This window comes from Octopus bimaculoides, chromosome 20, assembly GCF_046866305.1.
Source record: "Octopus bimaculoides isolate indiv1 chromosome 20, ASM4686630v1, whole genome shotgun sequence".
NCBI classification, from domain to species: Eukaryota; Metazoa; Mollusca; class Cephalopoda; order Octopoda; family Octopodidae; genus Octopus; species Octopus bimaculoides.
The window spans coordinates 42,150,000-42,166,593 of NC_142947.1; the positions used below are offsets into that span (position 1 = coordinate 42,150,000).

The following is a 16,594-nucleotide window of genomic DNA, read 5'->3' on the forward strand; positions in this document are numbered from 1 at the left end:
GTGGTGGTGGTGGTGGTGGTGGTGGTGGTAGTAGTAGTAGTAGTAGTAGTAGTGGTGGTGGTGGTGGTGGTGGTGGTGGTGGTGGTGGTGGTGGTAGTAGTAGTAGTAGTAGTAGTAGTAGTAGTTGTGTATTCCCATATCAGCCCTGGCATGCAAATAATCAGCCAAACGAAGTTGCGCCGCTCCCTAATCCATCTCCCCAACCATACCCTCTCTTCGTTTCTCTGAAGACCATTCCACACACTCCAACATACAACGATAAACCCTGCTGGGTGTAGTATGTTTATACGTCATTATGATTTCCTTACTATGTCTTTTTGTTAGTGTTATAAAAGTTTTTGTAAAAAATAGATGCATCTCCCGGAATTCTTGTTTCCTGCGAGTCTGGAATTTTGTTGTTGTTGAGTGAAATGATTCGTTGTATGTGATGATCTCTGGAATTGCAGTAGATTTTGATGAAGCTATCTTAATTCTTTTCAAGTGGAATCATATTTCTAGGTGATATAATCGTTATTGTTGTGCATCAATTTTCAAGAAATTATATGTATATATATACGCCTAGTGTGTTCCGACTATCAAGCTGTCTCTGATGCAGGTTAAAATCATCGATAAGAGTATGAATACTTATAGTCCTGCAAGAAAGGTGAAGGCTTTTAAAGTGCTGTCTGTGTAAACTTTATAGACTTAGTAACCTGATAGTTAGCTAGACAATATTTTGTAATATTTATCATCATCATCATCATCGTTTAACGTCCGCTTTCCATGCTAGCATGGGTTGGACGATTTGACTGAGGACTGGTGCAACCAGATGGCTACACCAGGTTCCAATCTGATTTGGCAGAGTTTCTACAGCTGGATGCCCTTCCTAACGCCAACCACTCCGAGAGTGTAGTGGGTGCTTTTACGTGCCACCGGCACGAAGGCCAGTCAGGCGGTACTGGCAACGGCCACGCTCAAAATGGTGTATTTTACGTGCCACCTGCACAGGAGCCAGTCCAGCGGCACTGGCACGATCTCGCTCGAATGTCTTTACACATGCCACTGGCACAAGTGCCGGGAAAGCGACGCTGGGCACAGGTGCCATCACGATTTCGCTTTCGCTTGCCCCAAAATTAAACGTATTTAATGAGATGATAGCATGGAATTTAGCGAGGAGTTTTGCTCATATCTAAGATAGTTATAATGGTACGCGTGTGAGGACTTATTTTTTGAGCTATCGTGTATTTTGTTTTCGAATTGTAAGTAGAATGGTCACTCAATGTATTAGCGTTACTCTGAATCCGATTCGTGCCAAGTATTAACACTTTTTGAATTTTGATTCATGTATGGTATTAGTTGTGTTTTGTTGTATTTATAGAAAGAGGACAGTCTTTTAAAATTAGATATCATTTTATTTCTGTATATAAATGTATGTAGATAAACAAAAGCTTATATAATGCTTTTCAAGAATCATTAATTGAGGTTTGCATCCTTCGCCTTAGATACTCTTCTCGTTTGGAATACTATTTTAAACAATTATAATGTTGCTTATTTTAACCATATACATAATTTGAATAAAATATCATGAAACAGAATTATGTAATTATAAACTCTTCTTTGATATTATCAGATGCAATTTCCCCGTATACATTTTCAAATTGATTCAGTTGTATTCTATTCAATATTTACTGCATACAACACAGCTTAATTCTTGACCATTGACATAAGGTGGACATGGCAATGAACCACAAACACCCTGAACGAAATACAATAAAGCTCCATTTTCGTCTCTGTAACCCGCTGGATCAGCTTCTGGTGCATGGTCAACGCACACATATTCTTCTCTGCCTTTGTGATCGTTGTGGGCTGTCATTAGATAACCGGAATACTCAATCGTCCACCCAGGGTAACAGCGTGTCCTGGCTGGTAGCATCATAACAACATCAGGTTGTCGTGTCAAACAGACAGCACACGGAACATTGTGATCCTGAAGAGTTTTAGCGTTAGCTAAAGAAAATATATTAGCAACTGTTATCTCATATTCGCATCCATATATCTGTGCGGCCACATCAACTACTGTAGTATAATTGGCCCAAATCGGATCATTTGGTAAACATAAGAGATTACTTCCACCACCAGTTTGGTCATAGTGCTGCCCACCAACCACACCTAAAATGGTAAGAAACATATACAAAATAAATATGAAATAACATACTAAAAATTAATTCTTAAATTTCATAACGTTCTTGAATCTTTGGTAAAATAAGTTAACTGAATAGAGGGAGAAATAGAACATTTGTAATGAAAATATCAAAATTATGGAATACAGTAGGGGCTATTATACAATCATGATAGAAACCTGAATTTATATGAAGGAACAGGTTTGTGATTAACAATTTAGAATTCTGCGATGTCTTACATGTTAGTATACGAAATTACAAATCAGGAGAATTGAATGCGAATGACATAAACACTGAATTCTTTCTATGATCATGTTATTTGCAATAGATTTTCTATGTATTATTGGATAGAACACATTCCTAGTGCAAACAGTGTGAGCAATATATTATCGAGAAAAGCTACGTTAGTTTAAAGTGGTCGATTTAATTGGTCACCGGATTATAAATATGATTGAAGTTGACTAAGAACACAGCCTGCACCGCTATACGTATGACACCATATGCTATGAGACTAGTTCTAACATTATAATGCAGGATTATGGTGAGTCATATTTAGGTTGAATTTGTATGATCCTTCTTCAAATATATTTAGAGTGATATCTGAATTTTAAATATACACTTATAAGCATTTTTGTATATGTAGAAAAAAAGGAAACTGTGATAGAGAGAGAGAAGGGTTACGTAGGTCACTTTGTATATGGAAGGAAAATGCTCCAAACATGAAAATGGTTCAAACGTAAGAAACGTAGAATTTTCCTTTCGTAAGCTGCAAAAGTTTTAGAAATCGACGATTTTATCATTCTTTATGCGTATTGTGTATCCATTGGCGTATGCTAAGGTAAACTGTACAACCGAAACTGCAAACGCCTAAGTTTGGATAGCTGAAGAAAGGAAAATTTCCCCGTTTTCTTCTTCGCTCATTACGTCTCCTTTTTGTAGTGACCTACACAGACCCTTTTTTTTTACCATTGTTATTCCGTTAAATCGATGCCACATTTATATCGTTTTCCCACTTTTTTACTATATCCAAACACCACCTACTCCTGTCTCCTCCCTCTTTCTTTATCTTTATATCACTTCTAACTCTCGTTACGTGTCCTTTCTGTTAACCTCTTCTACACCTCTTTTTTCTTTCTATTATCATTCTGATATACCTCCTTCCTTTATTCAATGTAACTCGCTAAATCGCCGCACACTTTATTTTTCCCTCTTGTTATTCCTTTTCTTTCGACTTGGACCTATATCTAAATTTCATCTTTATGTTATCTCACAATGTTGGAGACACACTTTACGTTGTCTCTTTTCTTATACATACTACTTGTCTGGTTCCTGATTTTTTTCGACCGTTAAAAGATGGATGGCAATGTTCGGTTTGAACTAAATTTAAAATCAAAAATCGTGCAAAACATATGCAAACGTCCTAAAGATTCTAGGTTGACCGAATAGTGTAAACTGAGAGAAGAGGACGGATTGGACTTACGTTCGCAAGGCAAAAATCTGTGAAAACGACTAAGAAACACAGCCAACAAACATAACAAGCTCAAAGATCATTATATTAAATTGGAAAAATGTCCTCCTCACGTATATGACATTATCATTTAAGGCTACTTTTTCAATATTGTGTGGGTAAAATAAACATGAATTTTTACATGCAGGTAATTTTATTTATTTCTCTACCTTTTATATCATGCTGGTTAAATTAGTATCGATTTTAAACATTTAATATACATTCAGGCCCCTGAATGCTCTATAAGTTCAAAAGGGGCTTTTCAAGAATGATAACACCAAGAAACATACCAATGATTATTTGGGTAGTTTGATCATAAACTTTGATCAAAAAGCTTCATGAACTGTGTAAGGTGTCTAGACTTAATCACTGGGTCCATCCTCATCTGATTGCTTCTCAGCGTAATCAAAAAATTGCGTTACCCTCGTCATAGAAGTGGAGACTTGCTACCAAACCTTTCCTGTGAAAAGTTTTCACACGTGATGACAAGAGGGATCTCTATCACCATAACTTTAAAAAATAGCAATGGTTGGGACCCCATGAAAGCAAAGAATGTATCCCGAAATCAGGAATCTACTAAAAAATGATTATGCTTTGTATTCGGAGGCATATGAAAGCTGTCGTCTATCATGAAATGTTAAACTAAAGCGAAAGAGTTAATGCAGAAACGTTTTGTTGTCATTTAGAAGCATTGTACAAACATGCAAAAATAGCGCTCATCATTTGTTTCTCATAAAGGAGTGTTTCTCTCACACGATAATGCAAGACCACATATTGGCCAAGACACTCTTGAAAAGATTATGACATTAAATAATATAGAAGTTTTGTCTCACCCTCCATACTCTTCCGACCTTCCTGTATCTTACTATCATCTTTTCAGATTACAGCAACATTGTTTAGAAACGAAGCAGTTTATTAATTGTAAAGAGGTTAAAATGATATTGAATGTTTCTTTGCTTCGAAACTTGAAGAATTTACGCCCAGTTGATCAATAGTTTACCAAATAAATGGGAATACGCTCTCAATAGTCAGGGGGAAATTCTGTCTTGATTAGAAACATGAGAAAAGAGTAACAATGGAGATGTTTCTTTCCCATCTTGAAATGAAACACGACTTTCTTTCCAAAATACTTTTCAGTAACGCTTGGTGAGCTGGCAGAATCGTTAGCACTGCCAGTTGAGCACTGGGGTCGATGTAACTGATTCCCCCCTTTGCTGAAATTACTGGTCTTGGATTAAAATTTGAAACAATTAATACCTTAACGTTGAAAGGAAAAAAGAGGATGGAAATGTTCCCTGTTTTGAACTGCATTACTCTACGAATATCCGTGTACCACTGGTAGCTATGTCGTACGTGTGTTGAATTGTGTATTCCGAGAAAAGAAACCTGGTTGTTTAGTACATGTGACTATTTTGTTCCGAGGTAAAAAAGTAAGTTATAATTCAAGTTGTGAATGGAAACTTTCCCGTGTAGTCTCTGAAAAATCTGTAAGTTATGCCATTAACGTGACATAATATACAATACGAAGATCTGCATACATGTGTGTGTGTGTGTGTGTGTGTGTGTGTGTGTGTGAGAGAGAGAGAGAGAGAGAGAGAGAGAGAGAGAGAGAGACAGACAGAGACAGAGACAGACAAACAGACAGAGAGGAAGAGGGAGAGTGATGGAGAGAGTGAGAGAAATGCAGACAAAAATGAACGAAATAATATACTAACCATCATATACAAGCTCTGAATAAGGAGGACAGGTCGTTCTACCCCACCGGGTATATAGTGATCCGAGACCGGGTTCTGTAAAATTAAAATGAAACAATGTATTTTAACAGAAGCAATAGAAGAATCATCTTCAAAGGAAGTCGTTGGATAAAAGTTATAAAATTGTGGGAAGAATAACTAGAAGAAAAGGAGGAAGGAAGAAAAAGAAGGGGTGCAGAATGTGTTAGGAAAAACACAGATAGAGGGGCTAGGAGAAAGACAGAGTGAATAGATGAAAGACAGAAAGAAAGAAGTAAATAAATCCACGAATATTCCATAAGAATAAACTGCAAAAAGAGAAAATGTTACATATTGAAACTTTTGTGTTTTGCTCGTCTCAGTCATTCGACGGTTGCTATGCTTAGTCACCGCCTTGGAATTTTAGTCGAACGAATCGACGTCAGTACTTTTTTTTTCAAATCTTAGTATTTCTTGTATCGGCTTCTTTTGCCGAACCACTACGTTACGGCGATGCAAACACACCAACGCCGGTAGGCAAGTGGTAGGTCTGTGTATGGGGAGAACACAGACAAAAAACACACACACACTCATAGATATACACGCATATATATATATACACGCATACAAATATATATATATATATATATATATATATATATATATATATACGACGGGTTTTTTTCAGTTTTCGTCTACCACGACGACTTACATGTGTTTGGTCGTCCTTAGGTTATAGTAGGAGACACTCGTCCAAGGGGCCACGCAGTGGAACTGAACCCGGAATCAAGTGTTTGGGAGGCAAGCTTCTTACCGCACAGTCCCGCTTAGTTAAAGGTGTGCACGTGTGTGCGCATATGTATGTGCGTTTGCGTGTGTGAATATATGTATATATAAATATATATATATACACTCACACACATGTACATATATACATATATAAACACGCATACCCACACACACGCACACACACGTCATACAAACAAGCATGCACAAATATATATTAATATTTTGTTCATTTTTTACATATAATGTTATCTACTTTCCCTCTACAAACTCATTTCTGGATGCACTCCGCATTTCTTTATGTTTACTTCCTACTTTACCTTCAAAACTGAATTGAAAATACCTGTCAGATACGTTTCTCAGAATCATACACAAAGGTACTAACAAATACGTGTAGCCTTGCTCAGGTACACGTATAAACAGTTATTTAGTTATTTTCACAGCATAATAGCATTAGTTTACATTGAGGAAGTTATTGCAAAGTAGAAAATGGTTTAGTAAACGGCTAAACCTTCGGTATTTCATTGAGCAGATAGGGATAACAATCAAAAACCAATCCGATGTTGAAGAGACTAGAAGTCAGTCGCTGAGGAGACTAGTTTGGCTGAACACTGTAGAACTGAAAAACTAAATATTTTATGATACTTAATCTGGTTCCCGAACATTACTTCAAATTACTTTGTCTTAACAGTTTTATATATTATAAAATTCATTCTTACTTGGTGTGTCATCAGGTTTATCATCGAGAGATTTCTTAGAAACGAAACGGTTCTGTAAAAAATAGAAACAATATCATACAAATGGACTTCAGAATATATACCATCGTTTAGAATCTAAAACGAGACCAAATCAGGTTTACTAAACCTTTGATTTCGAATGATTAACAACGTAATTATATTTTGATGTGTTTAATATACAAGCAATTCAACGTATGTTTTACAAGTAACTATACTGTTTGTAAAATGAAAACAACAATTTTATCAAGTATTTATTCACAACCGTGCTTTGACACTAGAGTTAGGTAAACGTAGAGCCTATACAACAGAGGAGATAATTGAGCTAATTTCGTTACGAAACATATTTCAACGCAAGAGTGGTTTTCTCTCATTCTTTTAATCTTTTTCTTGTTTCCATCTTGAGACTGTTGCCATGCTGGGGCACCGCCTCGAAGAATTTTAGCCGAACGAATCGACCCCAGAATATTATTTTAAGTCGGGAACTTATGGTATCCGTTTCTTTGCGTTTTACTTTCTGTAAAATGAAAACAATTTTACCTGCAGGAGGCAGTCAGGTTGGGCAGACAATTTGGAAGCTCGTTATACAAGCAAAGTTTTCTGTTAAACTGAGCAAAAACATTACAGACATATATGAAATGCTCCAGGCTGTTTATGGATTTACTTGTACGAGTCGATTATATGTTTTTCGCTGGTGCCAGATACAGGCACTAAAACCAGCGGGACCATCATCTACATCCACTGTATTTTCTCTAGTCGGACGCTCAACAAATTGTCTTTTGTTGTGGTTTGTTGGGTGGGGGGAGTTCTGGAAGAGATACAGACGCAAAAGTCTAGAGTACTGCAATAAGTGCACAGAAATCAGAGTATTCCATTTTCAAGTAGACTTTTACTTTTTAGAAACGAAATTACGAAATCTTGATCTACCGTTTAGTCTGCCTTTAGGGTACTAGCTTTGAGAGTTGCATTCCCTCGCATTCGGTAAAAATGTGTTTATTATGGTAGTTTGAGTCTAGAGTCCCTCTTAGCGTGAGGCATTTATGTATAGTAATGCCCTTATATAAATAAATATATATATATATATATATATATATTCACTTGTTTCAGTCATTTGATTGCGGCCATGCTGGAGGACAGCCTTGAAAGTCTTTAGTCGAACAAATCAACCCCAGGAAATATTTTTAAGCCTAGTCCTTATTCCATTGGTCACATTACCGAACTGCTCAGTTACAGGGACAAACACAGACACAAAGACACACGCATATATATATATATATATATATATATATATATATATATGCTTGGAAATTATTCGTGGCGTTCGATCATATAATAATATAAATAATATAGATATATGCATATATGCATACACATATGTACATACCTACATATAGATGTATATACACGTGCATATATGGGTAGAAGACGTCAAAAAACGTGAACAAAATGAAAAACGGGAACATGAAAAAACAAAATCATGGAAAACGAACTGTTTTTCGAACAATGAAAGAAACAAATAGAGAGACGGGACAGGCAACATAAAGAACATTGCCTTCATCAGTTGTTCCTTGTTTTATCTACTCCGCGTTTCGAACACTTGGGACAAGACGCGTCATCGTTAAAACAGTCGTTCTCGCAAAGCAAATTAAATAATATTTGGGATTTGCTGAGGGTTAAAGTGATAACAAAAACAGGACAGTACGAACAAAACAGTAAAAACAAACGGTAAGGGCTGTTAAGCCATAACGATGTGAAGTGGTGAGCGCTGGAAAAACGAGCTTTGACAGGGGACAGGCAAAAATGTGTGTTGTCTCTTGTAGTGCAAGGAGAAGAATGACAGGTGACAGGCAAAAATATGTGTTATCTCTTGTAGTGCAAGGAGAAGAATGAAAGATAGCCGCTGATCACGTGTGAGCAACGGGAGAGTCACTAAAGTGACGGAGGGTATCAGTGACCATCAGCATTGCTAGAAACAAGAATAAAATTAGAATCAAAATAACTCTTAGCCACTTTCCTAACGGCTGATAAGGAAGAAAAGTCCCTTCCTACAACAAGCGAGATGGAGTCGTATCAGTGCTAATTTCAGATTTAATCAATCTTCATCAGTGACCTATTACTCCGTCACCGAGGGTTAAAAATCCTAAATCACCTTGTCATAATACATACAAACACACATACATATACACATGGGTAAGCACATAAATGCAAAACAAGGTGGAAAAAAATAATATAAATATACAAAGAAACGCATACACGGACACGTATATATATATATATATATATATATATATATATATATATATATATATATATATATATATATATATATATATATATATATATATATATATATATATATTTATATATATATTTATATATATATGTGTGTGTGTGTGTGTGTGTGTGTGTGTGTGTGTGTGTGTGTGTGTGTGTGTGTGTGTGTAAGATACAGAAATATGTAAGACACATAAGTTCTATAATTGAATATTTTCACCACTTCAAAAGTGAGCGATAGAAAGCATCCTGTACAGAAATAGGCGACAGTATGTTAAAATAGGTTCTGGATACAGGAGTTATTTTCTGGCTACTGTTTCGAAATAAATTTTAGTTTTATTCTCAAAATTATGAAACATATTATTGGGTAATCTGTGACGTGTGTGTCTATGTGTCGCCTCTCCATCTCTCTCCACTTCTCTTCCTCTCTCTCTCTCTCTCTCTCTCTGTCTCTCTCTCTCTCTCTCACTCACTCTGATCCAATATATCTATCTATCTATTGGCATTAGTAAAATTTACACATATACTTATTTATAAAATGTGTTTATATGAATGTGTGTCTGTATTTGTGTGTGTGTGTGTGTGTGTGTGTGTGTGTGTGTGTGTGTCTGTCTGTCTGTGCGTGTGTGTGTGTCAATGCATGCGAGCTTGTGTATATTAATACATACTCTATACAGACCAAAGGCAGGAAGATAAAAGTCACATACAAATACATACAAATTTCTCTACTCACTTGTTCCGATTTCTCTTCCATTTTCCTAATCCTTGAATCTTGGTGAAGAATCGTTATGGTGAGAATGAGAAATAATCCGAAAGCTACGAGAGAAGAAATGGAAAAACGTTGCGAAACGTTCCTGGAAAACTGTGAGAAATCCATCTTGACGATAGTTGTCGGTGGTGGTACGTGATATTTCGTGATATTTCGTGTTGGTCTAACAATAAATCTAGTGTAGATCTAAGCTGGAGGCTTACTACTGACTTTCTATGTGTCTATCTTAGATCTGAAGTTGATCTCAGCTGAAGACTTATTACTGACTTCCTGACAACATATTATATATGGAACCCAGCTCTGCCGAAAATCTTATCGTGAATTCGTAAACCAATGAGAATGCCATAACCATAAAGTGTGGGTGTACACTTGTAAATGACAGGTTTTGTGGATGGATAGAATTTTTTTAATATATGTATACATATATACATACGTATATACATACATAGATACACACACATACATACATTATTTACATTACTTATATTTGACGGATATTTGTCCTCATTTGTTTGTTGTTAACACAACGTTTCGGCTGATATACCCTCCAGCCTTCATTAAATATAGAACAGTAACACACATACATGTATGTACGTATATATATATATATATATATATATATATATATATATATATATATATATATATATATATATATATATATATATATATATACATATATATATATATATATGTGTGTGTGTGTGTGTGGATCCGAGTTCAGTTCCACTGCGTGACACCTTGGGCAAGTGTCTTCTACTACAGCCTTGTGAGTGAATTTGATAGACAAGAACTGGAAGAAGCCGGTCGTATATATATATGTGTGTGTGTGTGTATGTGTGTATGTGTGTGTATGTCTGTCTCGCTGTCTGTCTGTGTATGTTTGTGTGTCTATATTTGTCCCCTCCCTCATCATCTTGACAACCGATGGTGGTGTGTTTCCGTCCCAGTAACTTAGCGGTTCGGCAAAAGAGACTGATAGAATAAGTATTAGGCTTACAAAGAATAAGTCCTGGGGTCGATTTGCTCGACTAAACGCGGTGCTCCAGCATGGCCGTAGTCAAATGATTGAAACAAGTAAAAGAATAAATGAATGTAAATATTGAAAAAGCATCCTTAAATGATCGTATCAAAAGCGTGTCAGGACTTTCTTTCCATTTTAATATAATAATCTTTCAGTTTTTCTTCTTTTTTTTTATTTTTGGCTTTGTTTCGTAGACATTTTTACAAGATTTTTGCGATGCTGAATTAAACTAAATCCGTCCTCTTCTCTCAGTTTACACTATTCAGACAACCTAAAATGTCTATAGCTTTCGCATATGCTTTGCGTAACTTCTAACAGATTATATATTCAATTGAAGTCCCACTCAGGTCAAATTTGCCTTTCATATTCCTCGGGGATAAAATAAAGTACCGATCATGTATAGCAGGTGATATAATCAGCTGCATCATTCCCTCAAATTCCTTGTTGATAAGAATAACTCAGTGAATTGCTTGAATTGTGAGTGCGTCAGACAAAACTAAGTGTTTAGTTCTCAGCTATTTACGTCCTCAACATTACCTTTCTTCTTATCATGGTCGATACAATAAAGAACCAGACGAGTAGTGTGTATAAGAAAAGAAAAAACCGCAAAATGTAAGTCTCCAACATTGTAAAAGAACAAATATAAACGAAGGAAAAAGGATAACGAGAAGGAAAAGGAAAGTGTGTGATCGATAAGCGAGTTACATTGAATAAAGGAAGGAGGTGTATCAGAATGATAATAGAAAGTAGAGTGGTGTAGAAGAGGTTAAGAGAAAGGACACGATGTGAGAGTTAGAAGTGATTGAAAGGTAGAAGGAGGAAGGGAAAAAAACAGGAGTAAGTGGCGTTGGGATGTAATAAAATAAAAAGAGAAAAGCAACAGTAAGGTGACATCAAATCAACAGGATAACAACAGTAAAAGAAAAGGGTCTTATGTAGATCACTACGAAAATGAGACGTAATCAGCGAAGGAGAAGCGAGGAAATTTTCCTTTCTTCAGCCAGCCAATGCACAGTTTGCCCTAGCATATGCCAAGAAAATGATTTAACACTAACGACTAACGATCAACGCTGTCAACTAATTCTTTTATTAAGCACTCAGGCTTCTACACAGAGGAGACAGCACAAGGACAGACAGAACGCCACAGTGGGGACAAAAAACACAAAACGAATGAAAATGAGAAACATGTTATATAATAATGAGAAAAATAGCTGCAAGAGCCCTACTTTCATGCAGTACCATTTGAACGTTTTCACGCACAGTTTATGATCTTTCCTTTTCCTTTGTTTTTTTTTTCTATAAGCATCGTTTTTGTCCTGTCTTTTTTACTTTTTTTTGATATCTCATAAATGGTTCCAGTTCTCTTAATTCCACTACTGGCAGCAGTTCGTCAAACTCCACTACAACTCCCGGCGGATCAATGTCCCCTCCACACATTTCCTTTAACCTGTTATATCCATATTTATCAATTACAATAGCCTTCACATTTTCCGAGTAATATCCGTAAGCAACTTAACCCTTATAGTATATTTAAACGTCTTTATCTTTCTTTCGGTTGCTGTGTTCTTAGCGTTTATCACGAAATTCCACTTGTGCTTTTTCGGCTTTCTCGCTTGTTTGCCTTTTCCTTGCACCACTCTTGGCGCCTTCTCTTTGTCTTTCTCCTCCTCCATTTTGATTAGTGGCGCTGTTTCACCTTCATGCTATTGTCTTTTTATACCGCCTGAATCTTCCTCCTCCACTGGTATATCTACTACTCTTGCTACTGTCTCCTCTTTCTTAAGCTCCTCTTCGAGCTCCTCCTCAAACTCCTCGTCAACCTCCTCGTCAACCTCCTTCTCAACCTCCTTTTCATCCTCCTTATCTACTTCTTTTTTCGCTTTCTGCCTCTCCGGCGGAGAGCTTACACTTTCTTTTCTTTTTCGTTTTTTTTAACTACTGTGAATGCTTCTTCTGTTATTGCTGTCTCTTTCACATCATCCTGTACCACTTTGTCCACCCTCTCCTGCTCCTCAGACTACTCTATTTGTTGTTCCTCCTTTTCTCTCTGGGGGCACTTCGCCTTCGTATGGCCTTTCTCGCCACATAGGTAGCATATGGGATGCCTGCCATCCACTACCACTGTCAGCCTCACATCCTCGGGTAACATTATTTCCTCTGCAATTCTGTTCAAGTCACTTAAACTTGCTTGTATGGCCATCTCTATGCCATAACCTCTTCAATTCAACCTTTTAGTTCTCGTCACTCAGTATTTTTGCATCTTCCTCCATGTTTTGCAAATTATCGCTGCAACCAACCATGTTTCATTTATTTCCGGTCGTACTTTTCCTACTCTAAACCTGGCAACATACTTGCCACAGTATGTTGGCAAAACATACTGTTCTGTCTTTATGACTACAGTGGAGTGCGTTATCGCTTCGTCCTCAGTTGCGAATCGCACCTCCACTGTGCCGTACTTTCTTCCTCTTGGGTTGAACGTGGTGAACTTTTGATTTCTTTTAGGCACTCTTCAATGGCTTCGATAGCTGCGATTAAATTTTTCGGGATGATACTTTCACTATTTTGTATATCATTGTTCTCTTTCTTACACTATTTCTTAGATCATCTGGTGGCGTTATTTTTAGATTATGGTAACTTTTCGCAGTCTTTTAACTTCCTCGGTTCTACTTTTACTTCACGAAACACCGAAGCATCTGAGTCCACTACTCTGCCAGTTGTTGCCGCATAACTGTGGCCTTCTGCTCGTCCAATTTCTATTTTTCTTCTCTTCTCAGGTTTCCCCATAAATGGGAAGAAAACAAACACAAATCAACAAACTCATATGTAAGAACAGCAATTTCAACAATCTACAATCGTAGGTACACTCACGAGGGGAGACCTTCAGGCGCAGGAGTGGCTGTGTGGTAAGTAGCTTGCCTACTAACCACATGGTTACCAGTTCAGTCCCACTGCGTGGCACCTTGGGCAAGTATCTTCTACTATAGCCTCGAGCCGACCAAAGCCTTGTGAGTGGATTTGGTAGACGGAAACAGAAAGAAGCCCGTCGTATATATGTATATATATATATATATATATATATATATATATATATATATATATATATATAATATATATATGCGTGTGTGTATGTTTGTGTGTCTGTGTTTGTCACCCTAGCATTGCTTGACAACCGATGCTGGTGTGTTTATGTCCCCGTCACGCTGTGGTTCAGCAAAAGATACCGATAGAATAAGTACTAGGCTTTCAAAGAATAAGTCCCGGGGTCGATTTGCTCGACTAAAGGTGGTGCTCCAACATGACCACAGTGAAATGACTGAAACAAGTAAAAGAGTAAAAGAGTAATGTAACTCACGTCTAACAGGGATCAAAAATAATGAAACAGAACAGAAAGAAATGATGTCAACAACGGCCTACATGTTACCATCCTCGTATTTATGTAGAATTACTGCTCCGATATCATACTCACTGGCATCTGAATCAAATACAATCTCCAATGCAGGATCGAAATGTACTAAAGACAAATCTGACGTTAGAAATTTTTATTTTGTCGAAAGAGTTCTGATAATTTTTCAAATTATATATTTTTTCAGTAAATTATTTTGTGGAGCTCTTACCTGGTGCATATTTGCTGTATAAATCTGATAATCATTTACACACACCAAGTCAGCTTTTTAAAGAAGATACGTTTGTTGGAGGGGCACATTTTTTATCGCATCTGCCCTCGACGGATCTGGTCGACCACAATTCTTATCAATAATTTGTCCTACATACATGATTTTAGGCAAGAAAATTTCGCATTTCTCCTCACCCAGTTTGATACCATAATCTTGTTTTTTTCAAAAATACATTATTCATGTTCGATATGCTCATCACATGATTCACTTTTAATTAATATATCATCCAGATAGATCATCGAGAAGCTACATTCTGCAAGCAACGTATCCAACACTTGTCGGGATATAGCAGCATTGAGGGCAAACGGGAACCGTTATTTGTGCAGGTAATTGTGGGTGTTAAAAGCTTAGTACGTTTATCTTTCACTAGTGTTAGTAAGTAAGAAAGAGAAAGATCTAATTTCCCGAACAATTTACCACTATTTCGTTTCGAGAAGATTTCTTCCGGGATAGGTAATAGGTAGTTATACTATCTTAAACATTCGCTCAGTCCCTTCAAGAAATCTGTACCTACCGGAAATATATAGTTCTTCATTTTACATACACTCTTAGAGACACCCAATCTGAATAGGCCATTTTTTAATCACGCCCCTTTTTCCAAGTCTGTCTAATTCCTTATTCATTTGTTCCAGTGCTAAAACGGTACATTACGTTAGGTTTTCAAAATTGGTAACGAATATTCTATTCTTTCACCTGAAATTTTGCTCAAAATTTAATATGCTCACTAATTGCATCAGAAAAAACATCAGAGAACAAATTTTTTCTCTTCTTTTTAGTATTTTCTAACTCTGTATTACAACCGGTGGACGACCCCCATTACATTTTGACAAAATTTATTTATGGGAAAATTCCATAATTTGAACATTTCCATCCAAATAGATCCAAAACCGTCGCTTGTATATTTTAATACTAAGCTTTCGCTTATATATTCTTGCGCGAAATGTAACCTTACAGATAATTTCACCTTTGATAATTAATGTAATACTCGAAACTCCAGGTGCAATCTTCGAGGTTTTCTATAGTGCATATTTCTCGAGTGTTTTCCATGTGTCTTCATTAATTAAAGTAATGTTACTACATGTACCCAACTGTAATTTCACATTTATATTATTGATTTTTACATACACAACATTCCTTCTCGTTCGTATTTCTTCTCACCGACAAAATGTTTGCATGATTTTTGCTGCTGAACTATTTTGCAGTGTGATTTTTTTTTCACCTAACATACCACACTTGAAATTTTCGACTTTTATAACAACAGACGAATCTAGTGTAATTCTCCACATCCAGAATATTGTTTATTTTTCCGTTTTTCATTCTTAATTTCGGTCGCACCGACTGTATGAGAGCAGTTTCTTACTTCAGTTTGTTCCATATCGTGCATTAGGTTTATCACTCTCTGGTAATTCTCAGATATTTTTTGTGGTGTTAGCTTCTCGTCCCGCTCTAATTTAGTCAGTATTCTGTTATGAATTTCTTCATTTTTCTTTGCCGTTAAACCTTGAAAGAAAATTAAACATTTAAACATATCTGGTGTTGGTTCATTAATTTTAAATCTTTCGCATTCGCTTTTAAGCATTTTTGGTTGAAAATCTTTGATAGAATATTCACCGTTTCTTCAAAACAGATTTCACTCAGTTTCTTTCATAATATATAATTTCAATATTTCTCATACTCAGCTGGTGCTAGCTTTCGCAACAAAAGCCGAGAGTTTTATCCTCTTGCCAGGCACAGCATTCTTCTGTAAAAATGTTCTCGTATCTTCTAAAGTAAGCAGAGAAGGTTGAACCTTCCTCTAGGTTATGTGCGAACCTTCCAATCAAGTTTTGCGACAGTGTCCAGGGTGAACGAATCAGATGAATTTTCTGTTTTCTTCTGTATCATTTGTACTAACAATTCATTTTACTTCTCAAATTCCAGCATCTGTTGTTATTGCTATTTTTATTGCTATTTTT

The 16,594-nt window shown here is 36.4% G+C and overlaps 1 protein-coding gene across 1 annotated transcript; it reads right to left on the reverse strand.

Moving 5' to 3' along the window:
• Window positions 1-1,370: 1,370 nt before the first annotated feature.
• LOC106876587 (uncharacterized) lies at window positions 1,371-10,230 on the reverse strand. The gene is made up of 4 exons (XM_014925199.3): window positions 9,906-10,230; window positions 6,884-6,935; window positions 5,382-5,456; window positions 1,371-2,148 (listed from the first exon to the last, which is right to left on the reverse strand). The coding sequence occupies exons 1-4, from the start codon at window positions 10,047-10,049 to the stop codon at window positions 1,658-1,660; spliced, it is 762 nt and encodes a 253-aa protein (XP_014780685.1). The 5' UTR covers window positions 10,050-10,230; the 3' UTR covers window positions 1,371-1,657.
• Window positions 10,231-16,594: the final 6,364 nt, after the last annotated feature.

What these genes read in the sequence shown, in the direction of transcription:
- LOC106876587 (XM_014925199.3), bottom strand. Translation starts at nt 10,049, where the DNA reads ATGGATTTCTCACAGTTTTCCAGGAACGTTTCGCAACGTTTTTCCATT. An exon ending in TGGAAGAGAAATCGGAACAA is followed by an intron (nt 6,936 to 9,905) that starts GTGAGTAGAGAA and finishes TATTTTTTACAG; the next exon opens with AACCGTTTCGTTTCTAAGAA. An exon ending in TTCAGAGCTTGTATATGATG is followed by an intron (nt 2,149 to 5,381) that starts GTTAGTATATTA and finishes TTACCATTTTAG; the next exon opens with GTGTGGTTGGTGGGCAGCAC.